The sequence below is a fragment of the Nomascus leucogenys genome, chromosome 15 (assembly GCF_006542625.1).
Source record: "Nomascus leucogenys isolate Asia chromosome 15, Asia_NLE_v1, whole genome shotgun sequence".
Classification (NCBI taxonomy): Eukaryota; Metazoa; Chordata; class Mammalia; order Primates; family Hylobatidae; genus Nomascus; species Nomascus leucogenys.
Genome location: NC_044395.1, coordinates 108,233,174 through 108,255,841, shown reverse-complemented (window position 1 = coordinate 108,255,841; position 22,668 = coordinate 108,233,174). Strand labels below are relative to the sequence as shown.

Genomic DNA, 22,668 nt, shown 5'->3' with positions numbered 1-22,668 from the left:
CGCTTGAACCCGGGAGGCAGAGGTTGTAGTGAGCCGAGATCGCGCCACTGCACTCCAGCCTGGGCTACAGAGCGAGACTCCGTCTCCAAAATAAATAAATAAATAAATAAATAAATAAATAAATAAATAAATCGAATGCCCTCGGGGCACTTTTCCCCCTTCTTCTTTGTCTTTCCTTCTCTTTAATCATAGTACAAAATGAGAGTGAATGTGAACCGCCCGTGGATGTGCACAATTTTGTTTGGGTTCAGGAGACCCTGTTGGGATCCCGTTCTTCATTCTTCCTCATTTCTTTTTCACCTTCCTTTCGCCGTCGCAATCGCCTTCCGTGATGTTGAAGCTCACAGCATAGAGATGGGTTATAAATGGAGGTAACCCATTGGGTTACGTCTTTACTGTCTATATGTGCAGAAATAGGATAGAAAAAGGTGTGGAGGCAGAAGTCTATGTTGCTTGAAAATTAGGTTTGAGCACTGCCAGAGCAAAACCACCCTTTGGAGGTACCGGGGATCGAACCTGGGGCCTCATTCATGCAAAACATGCGAGCTACCACCGAGCTAACTCCCCTTCCTGAAAAGCCCTTTTTGTAATAATTTTCAGGAGGTAACTTTCTTTTTCTGGGTATTATGGAGCGTCTGCAACTGCTGTGAGTAGAAGATACTTGGTACTAATGGGGGATACAAATTATTTAGAATACTGTATACGACTTGAAATGGAAGGCGCCTGTAATCCCAGCTACTGGGGAGGCTGAGGCAGGAGAATCTTTGAACCTGGGAGGCAGAGGTTGCAGTGAGCGGAGATTGCGCCACTGCACTCCAGCCGGGGAGTCGGAGTGAAACTCAATCTCAATCTCAATAAAATAAAATAAAATAACTTCCTAGGTTTAAGACCTTAAATAATTTATTTAATGTCAGCACTTCATGGAAGACTTCAGTGGAATATGCAACCAAAGGAGAGAGTGATGCATATATATATGTGTGTGTGTGTGTGTGAGTGTGAGTGTGTGTGTATTACCTTTATCGGATTTTCAACAGCAAAAAATTGGAGTTCTGTACACCCTTCTGGGATTGGCATGCAAGTGTTGTATAAGGGTTGTATTAGCTGGGCGCTGTGGCTTATGTCTGTAATCCCGGCACTTTGGAAGGTTGAGGGAGGTGGATCACCTGAGGTCGGGAGTTCGAGACTAGTCTGACCAACATGGAGAAACTGTCTCTACTAAAAATACAAAATTAGCCAAGCACCGTGGCACATGCCTGTAATCCCAGCTATTCGGGAGACTGAGGCAGGTAAATCGCTTGAGCCCAGGAGGTGGATGTTGGGGTGAGCTGAGTTCGCTCCATTGCACTCCAGCCTGGGCAAAAAGAGTGAAACTCCATAAAAAAAATAAATAAATAAAAATAAGGGTTCTATTAGACAAAACTGAAAAAAAGACCTACTGAAACCAGGGACCTTTAGATCTTCAGTCTAATGCTCTCCCAACTGAGCTATTTCGGCTGCTCTGAACCTATTCTTTATATTTCTTCAAAATATAAAAACTGTCATTTGTAGGGTCAGTCTATCTTCCAATTCTGTTGTCTTCAGTATCACCTGTCATTCACTCACCCCTTCACGCCGAAAATACAGATTCTTCTCCAATTTATGTCTCAAAATAGGACTCAATTTTAAGGACAATGAATGGGTTAGCAAAAGTCGGGGAAAGAAAAGGCAAAGGTGAAGAATAGATCAAAGCAAGAACATGCTTCCCTACATGGTCACTGCTCAGAAAACCAAGGGAATTCAAAAGAAAATTTTCTAGGCTTCTCCTTTTCTCTGGGCTCTTGTTTTTCTGTCTTGCTCTTCAACAATATGGCAAAAAGGAACAGAGGATTATTGGGCACATTAATATGGTGGTGGGTTTATAGCTTCCAACTAAAGAAATCCTGAGCGAGACAATTCATATTTGCTATTCCCTTCCTTTGACTGGTCTCGTGCTGGCACATCCACCTTGGGTGATACAGAGACCTAGGGAGTGGAAATGGAAAGTTTGTTTATTTTAGTGTGACCACGCGAAACATGTTTTTAAAAGGAGAAAAGTATAGAATGGTGAGAATTGTGAAAAACAGATGAACGTGTACGCTTTTGAACCCTATGCAAGCCAAGGACACACTACTACTGAGACACGCCTCTCGCTACAGAAACGTGTGAAGATCTTTTTTGACGCATTAGTCATATTTCTGAGAGGTCTTCAAAGACATGATAAGTTGGCCGCATAGAAAATCCACTGTCTCGTATCTCACTATTTCTTACCTCTAAACTATATCCCTTGAAGCTGCTAGGAGGAATGTAAGAGAATCACAGACCAAATCACACTGTTTCTGCTTCTAGAACATTTCTTCCCATCAGTTTTATTCTGAGGTTTCCTCTCCAGCAAACTGCATGGGGGCATTTTCTCCCACAGCCAACAGGTAAGATGTCCAGATGGAACTTTCTCTGGGGTCTTCAACCTGTCTGTCTCCATTTCTTCTCTTTCATCTGCTTACAAAGTTTTTCAAGCCCCATCCTCTTTAAGTACAGATGATGAGCCACAGTCTAGGAGAAGATATTTCAATACTTATATTTTACTAAGGATCTTTATCTGGAATATGCTAAGAACTTCTACAAAGCACTAAGAAAAAGACTAAAACTTCAATAAGAAAGAGCAAATTAATATGCACTTCACAAAAAATTGCTATTGAGTAATATAAAATATGCTTGACATCTTTTGCTATAAAGGAAATGCAAATTAAAAACACAACAAGGCTGGGCACGGTGGCTCACACCTATACTCCAGCACTTTGGAAGGTCAAGTCAGGTGGATCACCTGAGGCCAGGATTTCAAGACCAGCCTGGCCAACCTGGTCTCTACTACAAATACAAAAATTTATACGGCCACATGCCCCTGTAGTCCCAACTACTCAGGAGGCTGAGTATCTCATGAGATTATCATGAGAATATCATATCATGAAAACCTCTTGATCCTGGGAGGCAAAGGCTACAGTTAGCCGAGATTGTGCCATTGCACTCCAGCCTGGACAGCAGAGCAAGACACCATCGAAAAATAAACAAACAAACAAAAACAAACAAAAAACCACACACAAAATAATACTGCTATTCATCGGAATCATTTAACCTAAAAAGTGGATAATATCAAGTGTTGCTGAGTATGTGAAGCAATTGGAACATGCATACATGGCTGATGAGACTGTAAACTGCTATACCTACACTGGGAAACTATCTGAAAATATCAACTAAAACTGAATATATATATATATATATATATATATATATATATATATATATATACATATATATATATATATAAAACCTATGACCCCAAAACTAGACAGTTACATTTATACCCAAGAGAAGTGCATGAGCACTTCCCTTGAAGGACATGTATCAGAACATTTACAGCAGGATTAGACATTTCAGCCAAAAACTAGGGGTGCTGCAAATGTACTTGGACAATAAAACGAATTACCAAATCATGATGTACAGTATTCAGATAACGGAATACTCTAGAGCAATAGAAAATAACTACTGCTACTAGCAACAATATATAGAAAATGAATCTAATTTTTTTTTTACAAAAATTCAGTGAAAGAATCCATACTCTAATACAGATTTGCTATGGTTTGAAAGTGTCCCCTCCAAAGCTTGGGTGTCGCCATGTGATAATTATCAAGAGATAGGGCCTTTAAGAAGATTAAGCCATGAGGGTTCCTTCCTCATGAATAATATCAGGTACCCTTATAATAAGACTTGACAAAGGAAGTTCATTTCTCTATTGCCCTCAGTTTTCTGCCATGTGAGGACAAAACAAAAAGACCATTACCAGACACTAGAGCCATTGCCTTGATTTTGGACTTCTCAGCCTCCAGAACTGTAAGAAAATAAGTTTATGGGCCAGGCGCCATGGCCGTCTCCTGTAATCACAGTATTTTGGGAGGCCATGGTGGATGGATCACCTGAGGTCAGGAGTTCAAGACCAGCCTGGCAAACATGGTGAAACCCCATCTCTACCAAAAATACAGAAAAATTAGCCAGGCGTGGTGGCACTCGCTTGTAATCCCAGCTATCCAGGAGGCCGAGACAGGAGAATTGCTTGAACCCAGGAGGCAGAGGTTGCAGTGAGCCAAGATCACACCACTGTACTCCAGCCTGGGCAACAAGAGTGAAAGTCTGTCAAGAAGAAGGAAAGAAAGAAAGAGAGAGCGAGAATGAGAGATAGAGAGAGAGAGAAAAGGAGAGAAGAAGGAAGGAAGGAAGGAAGGAAGGAAGGAAGGAAGGAAGGAAGGAAGGAAGGAAGGAAGGGAGGGAAGGAAGGGAGGAAGGAGGGAAGGAAGGGAGGAAGGAAGCAAGTTTTTGTTCGTTACAATATACCAGTCTTGAGTGATTTTGTAGCAGCCCCAAATAGACTACCATCATTTGATATGATCCATTTAAAACATAAGAAAAATAATCTGTGGAGGTGGAGGTCAGAGTTAGGATAATTGAAATGGGGAAAAGGCAGCTGTTGGTTGCTGAAAAATTCAGTATCTTGGTCTGAGTTTTGGTTATATATATAATAAGTCATAAGCCGAATAGGTTTCATGCATTTTATTTTATATAAATGAAGGCTTAAATTTAAATACAAGAAAAAAAAGAAGGTTCTCCTAGGTACTTCCTATCCTCCAGTACATTCTCTCTCTTCCTTAGGGTTGTTTTGTTTTGTTTTGTTTTGTTTTTGAGACGGAGTCTCGCTCTGTTGCATCCTGAAGATTATTAGGACTTCTATGGACTGGATGGTAGAGTGAGTCTACGCGCCACATCCCTCCGTTGCTTCCTCTGGGTATGAGGGAAGAGAGGTACGTTTCTTGTCCCTAGGGAGGTAGGCTCGACCAGGAGGGGACCTGGTTCATTTCGGCCAGGCTGTCATGGCTTCCAGAGCACCTCGCCACTACTTCCGTCGCTCAACAGACAGGCTGAGCTCTTTGGAGGAGTACGTGATGTTGGGGTTTGGTTTGCGCTTCAGGAACTGCTGACACTGTAGCTTCTGAGGGAGCTGCAGGGATTTCCCGATTTCCTGAGTGCCTGTGTTAAAAGTTAGAAGCGGGATCTGCTGGCAGCTTTGAGACGGAGCATGACGGTGGAAACATCTAATTTTATTAGTTTTTGCTTGAAATGCAAAAGATGAGAAAAAAAGTTCCCGTTTGCTCCACATATTTCTCTTAGAATAAAGCCGATTGAAAGTTAACTTAACCCTGAAGAAATTCCCCCTGGCGTTTGCAAAGAGCTCCTTTATGTCTCACGTCCAGCTTGGCTCAAAAGGACTCTAAAGAGCCGGAGAGCTGCTGCAGAAAGGCGGAGTCGCAGTACAATCGGTGTTGACTACGTGTGCAGCCACCGTCTCCTTAGTCATATTACAGGTGCAGAGGCAGTATAGGTGGATCCCTCACAAGTCGAGTGGGTTGACCTCAGATTGACTTTAGAGATGGTTTGTGACCACCTGATAGATGGTAGCCATTACAGCATTTAGAAAGTGAGTAAAAGAAAGGATGCATACGGAGGCCCACACGCTTGCTTGGCTTCTGCAGATGGAGAGAGAGAGGTCGCTTTTCTGCCTTCTGGGTGTTGAGTGACTTTTTTTTTTCCTTTGTTGGCATGAAATAGAGCTGAAAATAAAAGCAGACTTTCTTTTAACAAGATAGTATTAACATGCTTGCAGAGTATTTCCCTGTGGATTTCTGCTTAGCACGGTGATACCACAAAGAGCTCTAATCTGGAGGTATGGGTTGTTCCCTAGCTTAGAAGGAGGTCAATCCTGGAGAGTAAGTACCGTGAGGTACAAAAGGATCCTTTGGGTTCGGAAGAATAAGCGTTCATTACTTTTATTTATGTAAAACAACAAAATGAACTTTCTCCTATACTGACTGACCTTGGCCCCTGGAGTTCAGAGTGTTTGCATCTCACACCAGAAGCTTCCTCAGAGGACCCAAAGAAGTACTTTTTACTTCCACCAAATTTCAGCTGAGGTGACTGCTATCTTTTCATCATTTGCTGTGTGTTTGTAGTCAAATCATTTAAGTTTCAGAGTTTGCGGATCTCCAATGGAAAAAGTGACCACCAGCACATCAAATAGTCAACCCCTGGCAGTGTAATCTTTTAGTGAAAGCTTGTAGGACTTCTGCAACCTGGTTAGGGAGAGTTAGAAAAGGAAACAGAAAAGGACTTGAGCCTTTTAGCTTCCGATCTGAAATCAGACTTGGGCCACACAGTTCTATGGTTTCTGATGATTTCATTTACAGCTAGAAATAGGCTGGATGGCCAGGCTACTTGCTTTCCCCATGCGTGGTCCATGTTAGTGGTTGGTGGGACTGCTTAGAAAGAATAGGTGGATAATCCTAAGCAGCAAATAACCTCAAGTGAATAAACATGAGTCACCTCTGTGTATGAGAGAGAAATGCAGAGGCCATTGACAATTCACCTTGACAGAAAATTCCAAAGTTGGGGAATATCATGGACCGCTTCTTCCTGGCGTCCTGGGGAAGAAAACAAAACCTGGAGGTACTGGGGATTGAGCCCAGGGCCTCATGCATGCTCTACCACTGAGCTCTACGCCCTCAGCAACCTAGATCCTTCAGAAAACCTTTTGGTGACCGCCAATATCTGAGCCTGCCCTCTGTGTCAGGATAATCATGATGTTTCCAATTCTGCTGTTAATTCCCTACATGAAGCGCTTCCTCTTTTAGGCACGGCTATACCAAAAGAAAGGTAGCTTAGCCTGGCACGGTGGTTTATGCCTGTAATCAGAACTTTGGGAGGCTGAGGCGGGTGGATCACAAGGTCAGGAGTTCAAGACGAGCCTGGACAAGATAGTGAAACCCTGTCTCTACAGAAAATATGAAAATTAGCCAGGCGTGGTGGCAGGTGCATGTAATCCCAGCTACTCGGGAGGCTGAAGTACAGAATTGCTTAAACCCAGGAGGCAGAGGTTGCAGTGAGCCGAGATCATGCCGCTGCACTCCAGCCTGGGTGACAGAGTGAGACTCTGTCTCAAAAACAACAAGAACAACAACAAAATGTAGCTTAGTGGTAAAAATAAAGGCACTGTTCCTGATTTGTGGTCGGCCCAAGATCAACTCACCCCAAGGTGGGCTCTCCATCATGTTAGACTTCCTGGAGCATACTTCCATTCTATCATTTGAGTGTGTCCTGGTATACGACATTCTCTTGCAAATTTTCTGATCATAATTTTCTGTAATCTTTTGACTCTTGGAAGCATGTTGGTGTTTCATATAGTCAAAAAATAAACCTGACTCAAGTGTGTGTGAAAATACCCTAAAATTGAATACAAATAGAGGCAAACTAAAATTGCATTGTGAAACAATAACATAATCTAACTGAAAAGGAAAGAACTGATCTATGAAAATGGTTTATACAGTTTGTTGTTCTAATTGTAAGATTAAAAAGAATTGCAAACAAATCTTGAACTCTGTATCAGGGCTATTTTTGTAGAGCTAGGCGGTAAGAATTCTGAGATTTTGTGTGAATTTCAGGATTGGGAAAATGAGTGTGTGTGAGCAGGTGTGTTGTTGGAACCAGACTGTCACTGTAAGAGAAAGAAGGTAAAGAATAGTCCTGTTGGTGTTGATGGGAATTGGAGGCATCAGTATGAAATTATACATATGTAATTTTATAAGCTGGGCACGGTGGCTAACGCTTGTAATCCCAACACTTTGGGAGGCCAAGACGGGCAGCTCCCTTGAGGTCAGGAGTTCGAGAACAGCCTGGCCAACATGGTGAAACCCCGTCTCTACTAAAAATACAAAAATTAGCCAGATGTGGTGGTGTGTGCCTGTAGTCCCAGCTACTCGGAAGCCTGAGGCAGGAGAATCACTTGAACTTGGGAGGCGGACATTGCAGTGAGCCAAGATCCCACCACTGAACTGCAGCCTGGGCAACTTAGCCTTTTCTCAAAAATCAAAAAAAAAAGTAAAATTTCCCTGCAGATCTGTCTGCTAACTAGGTCTAGAAGAAATACCTCAGAAACTATGAACAAAGATAATAATATTTTGATTTTCAAATACCATTCCCTACTAAAAGGCACCAGAGATACTAATAGAAAGTAGCCACTAGTGTCAACTACACTGACTCCAGGACTGGGCCAGGGAAACTACAAGGTGAACCTAAGATATCTTGCTGTGCCAGAATGATGGGGATGATTGAAAAGAACACAGAAGTGGGCTTGAAGGGAATCTCATTGACCAAATCTGACACACTTTGAGCATTAATGATGAAATAAATGATTATCAATCTTGGGAACTTAAATAAATAAATATGGAAGATGGGAAGATTTTCCTTCAGTGGTATGCCAGCTAATAAATGTGGAAGGAAGGATAAAATTTGAAAATCCCCATTAGAAAATTAGAAAATCTGGACACCATCAGAATGCTGATAAGTGCAGACATAATTTATAAGTCAATACTAAAAGTATAGGTAAAATTTTCATGAGGATCAGGATATTTATATAGTCTCAGAGTATTTCCCTAGAGCTTACTTATTGATTACAATGGGGAAGATGATACTTTTGCAGGGAAGAAATAGCAGCTACAAACTTAACCAAATGATCAAAGCTAACTTCACTAATAATGGGGAAAATTGACATCACATGCCTCTTGGTGTGATAGAGGATAACATGATTTTTGTGACATTTCTCCCAGTTTCCATAACCTTAATCTTATCATAAGTAGCACAAATTAAGAAACATTCCATAAAACCACTGGCATATACTCTTCAAAAACATCAATGTTGTGAAAGACACGATTGAGCAACTGTTCTAAATTAAAGGAGACTAAAGAGTCAAGACGATTAGATTCATATGTGTCTGTGAAATGGATCCTAGCTTGGGAGAGAAATTTCTATAAAAGATTGTATTGATACAATTAGTTAAATTTTTAAAATTGTGTATTAGATAATACTATTTTATCAATGTTAAGTTTACTGAATTTGATATTGTGCTGTGTTAAGGAATTGATCTTGTTTTAAGAAATACACATTGATGAATTTAGGGATTAAAAAGATATAATGTCTGAAAATCATTATCAAATAGTTTATAGAAATAATCTTTGAGATATATATATCTCAAAGTATGTATATATATACTTATATATATGTGTGTATGTGGGTGTGTGTGTGTATATATATGTGTGTGTGTGTGTGTGTGTATTCCTGTTGGGAGCAAGCCCCCAAAATCTGGCCATAAACTGGCCCCAAAACTGGCCATAAACCAAACCTCTGCAGCACTGTCACATGTTCATAATGGCCCTAATGCCCAAGCTGGAGGGTTGTAGGTTTACGGGAATGAGGGCAAGGAACACCTGGCCCACCCAGGGTGGAAAATCACTTAAAGGCATTCTTAAGCCACAAACAATAGCATGAGCGATCTGTGCCTTAAGGACATGCTCCTGCTGCAGTTAACTAGCCCAACCTATTCCTTTAATTCGGCCCATCCCTTCGTTGCCCATAAGGTATACTTTTAGTTAATTTAATATCTATAGAAACAATGCTTATGACTGGCTTGCTGTTAATAAATATGTGGGTAAATCTCTGTTCAGGGCTCTCAGCTCTGAAGGCTGTGAGACCCCTGATTTCCCACTTCCACCTCTATATTTCTCTGTGTGTCTTTAATTCCTGTAGTGCCACTGGGTTAGGGTCTCCCTGACTGAGCTGGTCTCAGCATATTCCCTGTTGCTCATTGTTTGGTTGAAGGGGAAGATGTTTGGAAATGATCCAAGATGTGGACAATATGTGCTACTCAGGTGGTTCCCATTCCATTTTAAATGTTTCCAGGCAGGGACAAAGATACAAATTTCTCAGTATGTATTCAAATCTACCAGGTGTTTTATTCTATTTCCTGCTTACACTCCCTGTTTGTGAGTCAATCAACTAAGGACATCTGAAGGAGACAGAATTTAATTCTCAGAGTCAGGAAGTGATGAGAGACTGCTTTGGTAGGGAAAGTAATAGGAAATTTGTTCTTTCTTGCATAAATAAAGAAGAACAAGACAGAAGAGACAGAGACAGAGAAAGAAATAGAAGGCATAACAATCCTAAATATGTATCCACCAAACGCAGAGCTGCAACATATGTAAAGAGAAAAAAACAGTTAACTTTAAAAAAAATAGACAAATCCACAATTACTTTGGAGACTTCAAAACTTCTCTCATAATGATTGATAAACAACTAAACAGAAAATCAGCAAGAATGTTGAAGAACTAGGCCGGGTGTGGTGGCTCACCCTGTAATCCCAGCACTTTGGGAGTCTGGGGCAGGGGAATCATGAGGTCAGAAGATCAAGATCAACCTGGCTAACATGGTGAAACCCAGTCTCTACTAAAAAATACAAAAAAATTAGCCAGGCGTGGTGGCGGGTGCCTATAGTCCCAGCTACTCAGGAGGCTGAGGCAGGAGAATGGTATGAAACCAGGAGGCAGAGCTTGCAGTGAGCCAAGATCACAGCACTGCATTCCAGCCTGGGCAACACAGTGGGACTCCATCTCAAAAAAAAAAAAAAAAAAAAGAATGTGAAAACTCAAACTCAAAATCATCTTCAGCCACCAGAATTCAGTTAATATTTATAAAACAGTCCACACAAGAAGAGCAGAACACACATGTAAATCCACACAGGTTATAGGTCAAGGTAAAACATATCCTGGCCATAAAACAAACCTCAACAAATTTAAAAGAATTAACCAATATGGTATGATCCCTGACCACAACGAAATTAAACTAAAATCGGTCACAAAAGACGACAGAAAAATATCCAAATGCTTGGAAAATGAACAACACACTACTAAACAGTTCATAAGACAAAGAGAAAGCCTTAGAAGACATCAAAAAATAAGTTAACCTGAATAAAACTGAAAATACAATATATTAAAAATTCCAAGACATCCTAAAGGAGTGCTGAGAGAGAAATATACAGCACTAAGTGCACACATTAGAAAAGAAAAAAGTCCCAAATCAGTCCTCTAAACTTTTACTTGAAGAAACCAGGTAGGAAAAAGAGCAAAATAACCCAAAGCAAATAGAAGAAAGGAAATAATAAAAAATAAAAGCAGAAATCAATGAAATGGAACACACGCACACACACAAAAAATAGAAAAACAAACAAAAAGCTAGTTCCTTTCAAGGATCAATAAAAGAAGAACTCTAGCAAGATAGAAATTTTCAGCAGAGAGATGACACAGTTTACCAACATCAGGAATAAAAAGAGGAGATCACTGTAGACTCAGAGGACATCAAAAGCATAAGGGAGGCTGGGCGCGGTGGCCCACGCCTGTAATCCCAGCACTTTTGGAGGCTGAGGTGGGGGATCATTTGAGGCCAGGAGTTCCAGACCAGCCATGGCCAACATGGCAAACCCCGTCTCTATTAAAAAGTCAAAAATTAACCAACCATGGTGACGCATGCCTGTAATCTCAGCTACTTGGAAGGGTGAAACATGAGAATCACTTAAACCCGGGAGACAGAGGTTGCAGTGAGCAGAGATGGCACCACTGCACTCCAGCCTCGGCGAAGAATGAGACCCTGTCCACCAAACACAAAAAAAAAAACAAACAAAAACCTCTATGGGGGAGGGGAGGAGACCTCTTAGAACTAAAAACGTAATACAGCAAGGTCACAGGATAAAAGTCTACAGAAATAAATTATATCTCCAAATAACGGCAATGAACATGTGGATAGTGAAATTTAAAATGTAATACCCTGTATGTCCTAATAGCTAGAAGAGAAAATTTGGAATGTTCCCAATGCAAAGAAATGAGAACTATCTGAGGCGATGGATTTGCTAATTCCCCATATTTAATTATTACACATTGTACGCATCAAAACACCTCTCTGTGCCTCACAAATATGTGCAATTATTATGTGTCAAGTAAACATAATTTAAAAAATACATTTTTTAGGGCGGCGGTGGCGGCTCCCGGGACCGGGGCCTTTTGTTTGGAGTGGCTGCGTGTTTGTGTGTGGGCGGGGGCCGGAGCCACCAGGTAGTCGGCCTTCCCAAGCTTGCTCCTCCCAGCCGCCCCTCGCGGGGGTGGGGGACCGCCCTGTGGGCCGGGCATCCCCTCAGGGCTGCCGCCCCGCCCAGCCTGAGGGGAGGAACCCGCCGGGCCTCACCTAGCAGCCCAGCCACCTCTGGAGTTGCAGCCTCTGCTCTCAGTGCTCCAGACCCGAGGCCGTCCCTTGCCCCTCGGGCCGAGGCCATGAAGATCAAAGATGCCAAGAAACCCTCTCTCCCATGGTTTGGCATGGGCATTGGGGGAACTCTAGTAAAACTCTCGTACTTTGAACCTATTGCTATCACAGCAGAGGAAGAACAAGAAGTTGAGAGTTTAAAAAGTATTCGAAAATATTTGATTTCTAATGTAGCATATGGATCCACCGGCATTAGGGATGTACACCTTGAACTGAAAGATTTAACACTTTTTGGTCGAAGAGGGAACTTGCACTTTATCAGGTTTCCAACCCAGGACCTGCCTACTTTTATCCAAATGGGAAGAGATAAAAACTTCTCAAATTGCAAACGGTGCTATGTGCTACAGGAGGTGGTGCCTACAAGTTTGAAAAAGATTTTCGCGCATTGGAAACCTCCACCTGCACAAACTGGATGAACTTGACTGCCTTGTAAAGGGCTTGCTGTATATAGACTGTTGGTTTCAATGGACATGGGAGTGCTATTGTTTAGCTAATGCCGCAGAACCTCAGCAATGCCAAAAGATGCCTTTTAACCTGGATGATCCCTACCCACTGCGTGTAGTGAACATTGGCTCAGGAGTCAGTATTTTAGTAGTCCATTCCAAAGACATCTATAAACGAATGACTGGGACAAGCCTTGGGGAGGGTACCTTTCTGGGTTTATGCAGTTTATTGACTGGCTGTGAAAGTTTTGAAGAGGCTCTTGAAATGGCATTCCAAAGGTGACAGCACACAAGCTGACAAGCTGGCCCATGATATTTCTGGAGGAGATCATGAAAGATTTGGTTTGCCAGGTTGGGCTGTAGCATCTAGTTTTAGGAATATGATTTATAAGGAGAAGCGAGAATCTGTTAGTAAAGAAGATCTGGCAAGAGCTACTTTAGTTACTATCACCAATAACTTCAGTTCTGTGGCACGAATATGTGCTGTTAATGAGAAATAAACAGAGTTGTCTTTGTTGGAAACGTTTTATGTGTCAATACCCTGTCAATGAAACTTTTGGCATATGCACCGGATTTTTGGTCAAAAGGTCAACTGAAAGCCTTGTTTCTAGAACATGAGGGATACTTTGGAGCAGTTGGTGCACTTCTTGGGCTGCCAAATGTCAGCTAAAGCACCAGGTCTCTCTCTCAGCTAATAAATGTCATCCAAGAGGAACTGAAACCAGAGGCATTATTACTGCATTGTTTGTCACTGGCAACCAAAGGATAAAAGAGTAGCATAAGCTGCTGAATGTTGCCATATTAAGGGAGAGAATTTAGTAACGTGAAAAAAAAATAATTTTAAAAAGACAGTAACTGTATAATCTCTGACAAAAGGGAAATACTTAGACGTAAATCTAACAAAATCTGAATAATGCTGAAAAAGACACAATGCAACGTAAGGCGGGCGTGGTGCCTCCAGCCTGTAATCCCAGCACTTTGGGAGGCCGAGGCAGGTGGATCACCTGAGGTCAGGAGTTCAAGACCAGCCTGGTCAACATGGTGAAACCCCATCTCTACAGAAATACAAAACTTAGCCAGGTATGATGGCAGATGCCTGTAATCTCAGCTATTCAGGAGGCTGAGGTGGGAGAATTGCTTGAACCCGGGAAGCAGAGATTGCAGTGAGCCGAACTGCACCATTGCACTCCAGCCTGGGTGATAAAGCAAGACTCCGTTAAAAAAAAAAGAAACTTACACGATGTAATATACACAATGCTGAAGAAATAAGTTTAAAAAAACCAAAAATACAAAAAAAAAAAACTAAATAAATGGAGAGATGTACAGTGTTAACAGTTTGCAAAACTCAACATGGTAAAGATGGCAGTTCTTCTCAAATTGACATATAGGTTCAATGAAATTCTTATCAAAATCCAAGCAAGATTTTTATTCTAAAATTTATGTAGGAAGTTAAAGGAATTAGAATAGCTAAAATAATCATTAAGAATAAAAATATAAGGGGAAGAACCAGTCAACTTGACTTCAAGACTATTGTATTACATTGTTGTATGTTGTATCATTGTATATAAAGGCAGGAAGCAAGTCCGGGCCCCCTGGCTCATGCCTGTAGCCTCAACAACACTTTGGAAGACTGAGGCGGGAGGATTGCTTGAGCCCAGGAGTTGCAGATCAGCCTGAGCAACAAAGGGTGATCCTGACTCTACCAAAAAAAAAAGAAAAAAAAAAAAAAGCTGGTCACAGTGGGCTTGCGCCTGTGGTTCCAGATACTCAGGGAGGCTGAGGTGGGAGGGTCACTGGGTCCCTAGATGTTGAGACTGCAGTGAGCAGTGATACTACCACTGCACTCCAGCCTGGACTACAGAACAAGACCCTGTCTCAAAATTTTGTTTTTTTGTTTTTGAGACGGAGTCTTGTTTTGTCGCCCAGGCTGGAGTGCAATGGCACGATTTCGGCTCACTGCAATCTCTGCCACCTCCCGGTTTCAAGTGATTCTCCTGCCTCAGCCTCCCGAGTAGCTGGGATTACAGGCACCTGCCACCACACCCAGCTATCAACAAAAAATTTTTTAATAAAAAAATTAAAAGAATGTCAACATTATGCCTTATACAAAAATGAACTCAAAATGGATCAAGGATGTAAACATAAAATGTAAAAGTATAAAACTTTTGGGAAAAAACATGGAAGAAAATCTTTTGGATCTAGGGCAAGGCAAAGAATTTTACAGTTGGCATGGAAACATGATCCAGAGATCTTGTAAAGCTGGTTCTTCTCTTCCTCCTTCTCTCTCCTGCTGTGTCATTTCCTTTGGGTGATGCTGAGGCTGGAAACAGGAAATGCAAATAGGAGAGCATTAAAGGCAACTAATTGGGTCGTGTCTTTAGTTTTTTTTTTTTTTTTTTTTTTGAGACGGAGTTTCTCCCTCTTGTTGCCCAGGTTGGAATGCAATGGTGCAATCTCGGCTCACTGCAAACACCGCCTCCTGAGTTTAAGCAATTCTCCTGCCTCAGCCTCCCAAGTAGCTGGGATTACATGCATGTGACACCAGCCCAGCTAATTATTTGTATTTAGTAGAGACAGGGTTTCACCTTGTTGGTCAGGCTAGTCTCGAACTCCTGACCTCAGTTGATCCACCTGCCTCTCCTCCCAAAGTGCTGGGATTACAGGCGTGCACCACCACGCCAGGCTGTTTTTACTTTTTATTTGATCAAGAAATGAGATAAAAAGAAAGAAAAAAGAGAGAGAAAGAGAGGAAGAAAGAGAGAATGGAGGAGAGAGGAGAAATGAAAGAAAGAAAATTGGAAGAGTTGAATCATAGTTCTTTGAGGAGTGGATTTGAGGAGTGAGTCAGAGAAAAGTAAAAATAAAAGTACACAGAGTTGAACCCAGGGCCTCAAAAATGCAAACACAAGCTCCTCTATCACTGTCATATAAAGAAAAATCCAAGCTAAAATAAGAAGAGACAACGTCAAAAGAAAGACTATTGCAATAGGAGACACTCAGCAATCTAAGCATCTCAAAATCAAACAGAAAACGCTTTTCTTTTTTTCCTTTTTTTTTTTTTGAGATGGAGTCTTGCTCTGTCACCCAGGCTGGAGTGCAATGGCACGATCTTGGCTCACTGCAGCCTCTGCCTCCTGGGTTCAAGCGATTCTCCTGACTCAGCCTCCTGAGTAGCTGGGATTAAGACGCAACACCACGCCTGGCTAATTTTTGTATTTTTAGTAGAGATGGGGTTTCACCATGTTGGTCAGGCTGGTCTCTAACTCCTGACCTTGTGATCCACTTGCCTTGGCTCCTAAAGTGCTGGGATTACAGGGGTGATCCCACCATGCCGGCCTACGCTTTTCTTTTATAGGTAGGGAGGGCTAGGCAAAACTTTAGCAAAACTTTTAAAGGAAATAGGGCAAGCAAGGGGGATAGGACTAGCAGGGTCTGACACCGAGTGTCTCTCTTGTGGTCAGCCAAAGAGAATAAGAGATAAGGGCAGGGTCTGCTTTTTAGTGCTTACCCAGGCTTGGGCAAGCAGATTCAGGAGCTGCAAGGAGAACAGTAGAAGAATGGAAGAAGTTTAGGGGCCTGACTAAAGTTTGGTTAAAACAAAGCAGAAAATAAAAATGGTTTCCCCTTGGCCAGCACTTGGTCATCACTAAGCTACACACCTAACTCTTCACTGAGAGCACTTTGATTTTCTGAAGCTTTGAATCCTTCATGATTTGTTATTCGTGTTACTGTAAAAGATGGACTTACCACTTTTTTTTTCTGCATAGGGCTTGTGATGGAAGAAAAGTAGTGGAAATAAAAATCAGGTAATAGCTGCGTGCAGTTTACATTGCAGTTCTAAGCAGATTAATTGTTAAAGCTTCAGTCTTCTCTTATGAGTAATAAGAATCAAGTCTTGATTTGGGGCTTTCTGATTTCCTTCAGAAATATCTTACCCTAGGAGGCAAGGATATTAAAGTAAGGTTTTCCCTGGCTAAATACTTTGTGTTTTTTTGCTCAACAAGATTTGACAAGATTTGTTGGCAAAAACTGACATTGGGGAGACAAAGAGAAACTCATTTAGCATTTTGTTAAGAAGGGTCTCCTTTCCAGGAGCGATGGCTCATGCCTGTAATTCCAGCACTTTGGGAGGCTGAGGTGGACAGATCACTTGAGGTCAGGAGTTTGAGACCAGCCTGACCAACATGTCAAAACCCCGTCTCTACTAAAAATACAATTTATCATTTTCAGTATTTTAGTACAAATACTAAAAATAAAATTTTTGTATTAGCTGGGCATGGTGGCAGGCACCTGTTACCCAGCTACTCAGGAGACTGAGGCAGGAGAATCGCTTGAACCCAGGAGACAGAGGTTGCAGTGAGCCGAGATTGCAACACTGCACTCCATCCTGGGTGACAGAGTAAGACTCCCTCTCAAAACAAAACAAAACAAAACAAAAACAAACAAACAAAGCGATGGTAAATCCAACCCCACCCCGACAAAATGCAACTACAAACCTCACTGGCTTTCCTAGGTGGTTTAAGTTTTTGATTGAGAATAGGCAAGGAACCCCAGGAACAACTCTTCCCCCTCAGCAGGTGCCTGACCCTGGGACCTCCTGAAACTTCTAGAGCAGTGCTTCGCAAACTTTAGCATCAGAGTCACTTGAGGGCTTATTAAACACAGGAGCCTGAGCCCCATACTCAGCAGTTCTGATTCAACAGACCTAAGGTTGGGTCTGAAATTTATTATTCTGCTTGCAGCACCCTAATCCCCACCCCTTGCTCTCCTGTGCAGTGTCCACTGTGGCTAATATGCCACTGTTTGCCTGGAGAGAACCAATGGATACCAGGAAATTAAAGAAGAAAAAGTATGAAACAAAAGAAAATACATGGCATGTGTGTATTAACCTTCCTCCAAAAAATGTATCTCAAAACAGTTGTAATCAGATGGATCGAGAAAGAACATGAAACGTTTGTTTGGTTTTTTCGAGCAGAGGAAGTGCCCAACACAACTGTGATCTACTTACCTTTTACTCTGCATGTATTTTCCATTGTGACAAACCTTTTCCTGTTTTTTTCATATGGGGCCTCGGTTTGCTGTTACCAGAAGTTCCCAGGCAATATTGGAGTGACTGAGGAAATACAGGAATATGAATATGAATCAGTCTTATGGAATATCCGTAGGGAATGTTGATCCGTATTGGTTTCTGCTTCTCGCATGTTGAAGACCTCTAATTCCCCGACAGTCTTCGGCCATCCAGCGTCCTGCCACTCCCATCTCAAGTGACTAGAGAGCCACAGCAGTCCTTGTCTCAGTATTGGATCCACTTGTGTCCCTGTGCAGGTCGACAGGGAGAGACTGGTGGAGAAATCAGCAGACAGATGCTTTCACTCTACTCCTTTGCCTAGAAAACAAAATAACTAAAAAGAAAAAAAGATGCCCACGGGCATTTTTCTCCTTCTTCGTCTTTGCGTCTCTTTAATCACTGCACAAAATGGAGGGCCTGGCGCGGTGGTTCATGCCTGTAATCCTAGCACTTTGGGAGGCCGAGGCGGGTGGATCATGAGGTCAGCAGTTCGAGATCAGCCTGACCAACAGGGTGAAACCCCGTCTCTACTAAAAATACAAAAAAATTAGCTGGGCGTGGTGGTGGACGCCTGTAATCCCTGCTGCTTGGCAGGCTGAGGCAGCAGAATCGCTTAAAAATGGAAGGCAGAGGTTGCAGTGAGCCGAGATTGCGCCACTGCACTCTAGCCTTTGAAAACTCCGTCTCAAAAAAAAAAAAAAAAAAAAAGGGAGCGAACGTAAACCTCCTGTGCACGCTTTTGTTTGGGGTCAAGAGACCCCCGTTGTGATCCCATTCTTCTTTCCCCCTCGTTACTTTTTTGTCTTCCTTCTGCTGTCGCAATCGCCTTATGTGATGTTGAGGCTCACAGCATAGAGGTTGGGATAGTTCAAGGCAATGCATTGGAGTACATTTTTACTCTCTATAAGTGCAGAAATAGGATAGAAAAATGTGAGGAGGCAGAGAACTGCCAGAGTAAAACCATCACTTGGAGGTGCCGGGGATCAAACCCGAGGCCTCACACATGCAAAGCATCCGCTCTACCACTGAACTACACCCCTTCCTAAAAGGCCTCTTTGTAATAATTTTCAGGAGGTAACTTTCATTTCCTGAGACTCTCTGTGAGCATGCTGGTAGTACTGGTCAGAACTGTAGAGCATGGAGAGCTACTCTGAGCAGGAGATATTTGAAACTAATGGGGGATACAGATTCTTTAGAATACTGTGTAGGACTTGAAATGAAAAAAGATTAGAAAAGTGTCAGATAATAACCACAAGAAGTTTCCATTGTGGCTTCAAGACGTTGAGTTCTTAGTGTCTCCTTCTATTATGCTTGGCAAGAATCAAGTTCTGGTTTTCGTTTCTTTTGATTTCTTCCAGATATGACACAAAGCCATTGAAATTCAGCCTTTCCCTACCTAAAATGCTTCATATTTGTTGTTTACTCAATTGGAATACCAAGGGTAAGATTTGATGGAGGAAAGCAATAATCAGAACAAAACCTGAGAGCGCTGAACTCAGCATTTTTTCATAAGGGTCCCTAGCTGGCATAGTGTCTTACGCCTGTACTCACAGCTATTCCAGAGGCTGGGGCACGAGGATCGCTTGAGCTTGGGAGTTGGTGGTTGTAGGGAGCTATGATTGTAATACTACCCTCGAGCCTGGGCAACGTCGTGAGAAAAGCAAGCAAGCAACAAGACAAAGTGGGATTAAGGGAGTGAGGGAGGGAGGAAGGGAAAGAGGGAAGGAAGGAAGAAGAAAGAGAGAGGGAGGGAGGGAAGGGGGGAAGGAAGGAAAGGGGAGAGAGAGAGAAAAGGAGACGGGAGGGAATTCATAAGGCGTAAATGAAAAACAGGTTTAGGGGTGGAGAGGAGGGTTGAATTATGAGAGTAAGACGAAAGATAAATAGAAACAGGATTGAAGAGTAGTTCAGAAAAACAAACATGCTATTGCCAAAGACAAGCAGGTACAGAAAAGGGGAGGTTTTAACAACTTTTAGGAATGGGATAAAGATTGAAAGATGGAGAATATGAGTTAGTTTGGCTCACGCTAAATTTAAAGTATCTCTGGGGCACACTTGTGAAGATATTACACAGAGAACTCAGGCAATTAACTCCGTCTCCAGCCTGGGATTTGTAAGCATTAGTAGTAGGAGACACATGACATGCAGGTGGATAAAGACTAAAAAGTATGTTTTGAGATATGGGAATTACAAACCTATTCATAATATTTGTAGGCAACAAACAAGTTTGCTCCTAAATAGTTCTCGAATCTTGGGACTTATCACGTTGAGACCGGGTACTTTGAACTATATAAGATGAGAAGAAAACCCATTTCCCGGAACCAAATTTCTAGTGACTGTTAACTCTTTCTCATTCTGGTTTGCCCATATATGAGCCTTTGCCAATGTTAATAAAATAACAGTGATCCATTTTAAAAATGGCAGATTGCAAGTTGTATGCCAGACTTTTCAGTTGGCTGATGGGATTTCTAGAATAAAAGAAGGAAACACTGAGTAATAGGTTTCACTGAAGGAGAGACTAGAGAAGCGTTACACACAAAATTGATGTGTATTCGTGTGTGTGTGTCTGCCTGTGTCTGTGTGCGTGTGCATGTAAATGCTGGGGAGGATTATCCTGACTCTTTGATGCCAAAAAAGAAATATTAGGACAGTTTGCAGAAACACTCCTTCATCCTTATGTCATGTCACACCCAGAGAAACCTGGCTATTAGATTCTTGGGAATTCACGATAAGAAAGTATGCTTTTTTGTTTGTCACATAAAAGGGGGGGAATTTAAAATAACTAAATACCCATATCTATCTTCAGACTATCTACCAACATGATTGAAACACTTTTTTTTTTGTGGTATAATCTGTAGGATGAGCTCATTTAACACAGCATTCTTCTGAGGAATTAAACATTTAATTTTGAAGACAAAACACCCTCATGTCATACATACTCAGTTTTGAAAACCTAAAAATATATAAAGTATCTCTTTAAATCTGCACTGTCCAATATGATTACCATTACCACATTGGCTATTGAATGCTTCAAATTGCCCAGTCCGAGGTAAGATGTGTTGTAAGTATAAAATACATACCAGATTTCAAAGATGAAATATCAATTTTTAATATAAAATAACTCACATAATTTTAAGATGGATTACTTAAAATAATTTTTTTTGTTATACAAGGCGATTTACATATATTATTAAAACTGGACACAAAAGATGGAAACAGTAAACACCGGGGACTACTAGGGAGTAGCCAGGAAGGGGAAAGCCTTGAAAAGCTAACTATTGGATACTATGCTCACTACCTGGGTGATGGGATTAATCCCACCCCAACCCCAGCATCACGTAATATACCCATGTAACAATCCTGCACATGTATTCTTTTGACTCTTGGAAGCATGTTAGTCTCACATAGTCAAAAAATAAAACTGACTCAAGCGGGTGTGAAAATACCCTAAAATTCAATACAAATAGAGGCAAATTAAAACTGCATTGTGAAAGAATAACATAACCCCATTGAAATAACTGATTTAAGAAAATGCTTTACACAGTTCGTTGTTCTAATTCTGTAAGTACAAAAAGAAGAGGAAACAAATCTTAAACTATGTGAATGAGGGTTATTTTTTGTACAACTAAGGCTGTAGGAATTCTGAGATTTTGTGAGAATTTTAGGATTGGGAAAATGAGTGTGTGAGAGTAAGCAGGCTGTCACTGTAAGAGCAAGAAGGTAAAGAATAGTCCTGTTGGTGTTTATGGGAATTGGAGGCATCAGTAAGAAATTATACATATGTAATTGTATAGGCCAGGCACGGTGGCTCACGCTTACAATCTCAGCACTTTGGGAGGCTGAGAGACGTGTGGATCACTTCAGGTCAGGAATGGAGAACACCCTGGCCAACATGGCGAAACCCTGCCTCTACTAAAAATACAAAAATTATCGGGTGTGGTGGCCACGCCTGTAGTCCCAGCTATTCGGGAGGCTGAGGCAGGATAGATAATCGCTTGAATTTGGGAGGTGGATGTTGCAACGTGCCAAGATCACACCACTGCACTCCAGCCTGGGGTACTGAGTGAGACTCTGTCTCAAAAAAAAAAAAAAAAGTACATTTTCCCTACAGATCTGTCTGCTAACTGAGCCTGGAAGAAATACCTCAGAAACAATGAGCAAGATAACTCTATATTTTGATTTTCCTACTAAAAGGAACCAGAGATACTAATAGAAAGTAGCTACTAGTGTTAACTACAGTGACTCCAGCAGGACTGTGCCAGGGAAACTACAAGATGAACTTAAGATATCTTGCTGTGCCAGAATGATGGGGATGATTTAAAAGAACACAGAAGCGCCGGGGTGGCTCACGCCTGTAATCCCAGCACTTTGGGAGACCTAGGCGGGCGGATCACCTGAGGTTAGGAGTTCCAGACCCGCCTGGCCAATATGGTGAAGCCCCGTCTCTACTAAAAATACAAAGACTGGCCTGGCGTGGTGGCGCATGCCTCTAATCCCAGCTACTTGAGAAGCAGAGGCAAGAAAATCACTTGAACCCGGGAGGCGGAGGTTGCAGTGAGCCGAGATTGCACCACTGCACTCCAGCCTGGACAATAGGGTGACACCCGTCTCAATAAATAAATAAATATATAATAAAGTCCATGAGAAAAATCATTGTGTGTTTAGGCGTAAAGAGAAAGGAGAACCATTGTGGCAAAATATTGGGAATTGCTAAACCTGAGTAACGTGTGTACAGTAGTTCTTTGTATTATTTTTGCAACTTTTCTGTAGGCTTGAAATAATTTCAAACTAAAAGTTTTTTAATTCTCCCTTCTCAAATTTCTTTTCCCTCTTCCTTCAAGGACTGTACTCTTCCATCAAGAGTAACGTAGATGGATACTAAAACAGAAGGGTCAGTAC

General features: G+C 41.7%; 1 protein-coding gene and 1 pseudogene across 5 annotated transcripts in view; one reads left to right on the top strand and one right to left on the bottom strand.

Moving 5' to 3' along the window:
• Positions 1 to 6,499: 6,499 nt before the first annotated feature.
• The window catches only part of LOC115830381 (septin-7-like), a 35,525-nt gene continuing 19,356 nt past the window's right edge, over positions 6,500 to 22,668 (bottom strand). Inside the window, exon 5 of one of the 5 annotated variants that reach the window (XM_030829322.1) lies at positions 6,500 to 6,539. In XM_030829322.1, the coding sequence (XP_030685182.1) occupies positions 6,515 to 6,539 (25 nt within the window). In that variant the 3' untranslated portion in view covers positions 6,500 to 6,514. Of the gene's footprint in view, positions 6,540 to 17,740; positions 17,815 to 18,032; positions 18,088 to 18,629; positions 18,671 to 22,668 lie in introns of those variants that run through there. The other 4 variants (XR_004033635.1, XR_004033633.1, XM_030829321.1 and 1 more) reach the window with 4 other exon arrangements.
• Positions 12,176 to 13,722, top strand: LOC100581807 (annotated as a pseudogene).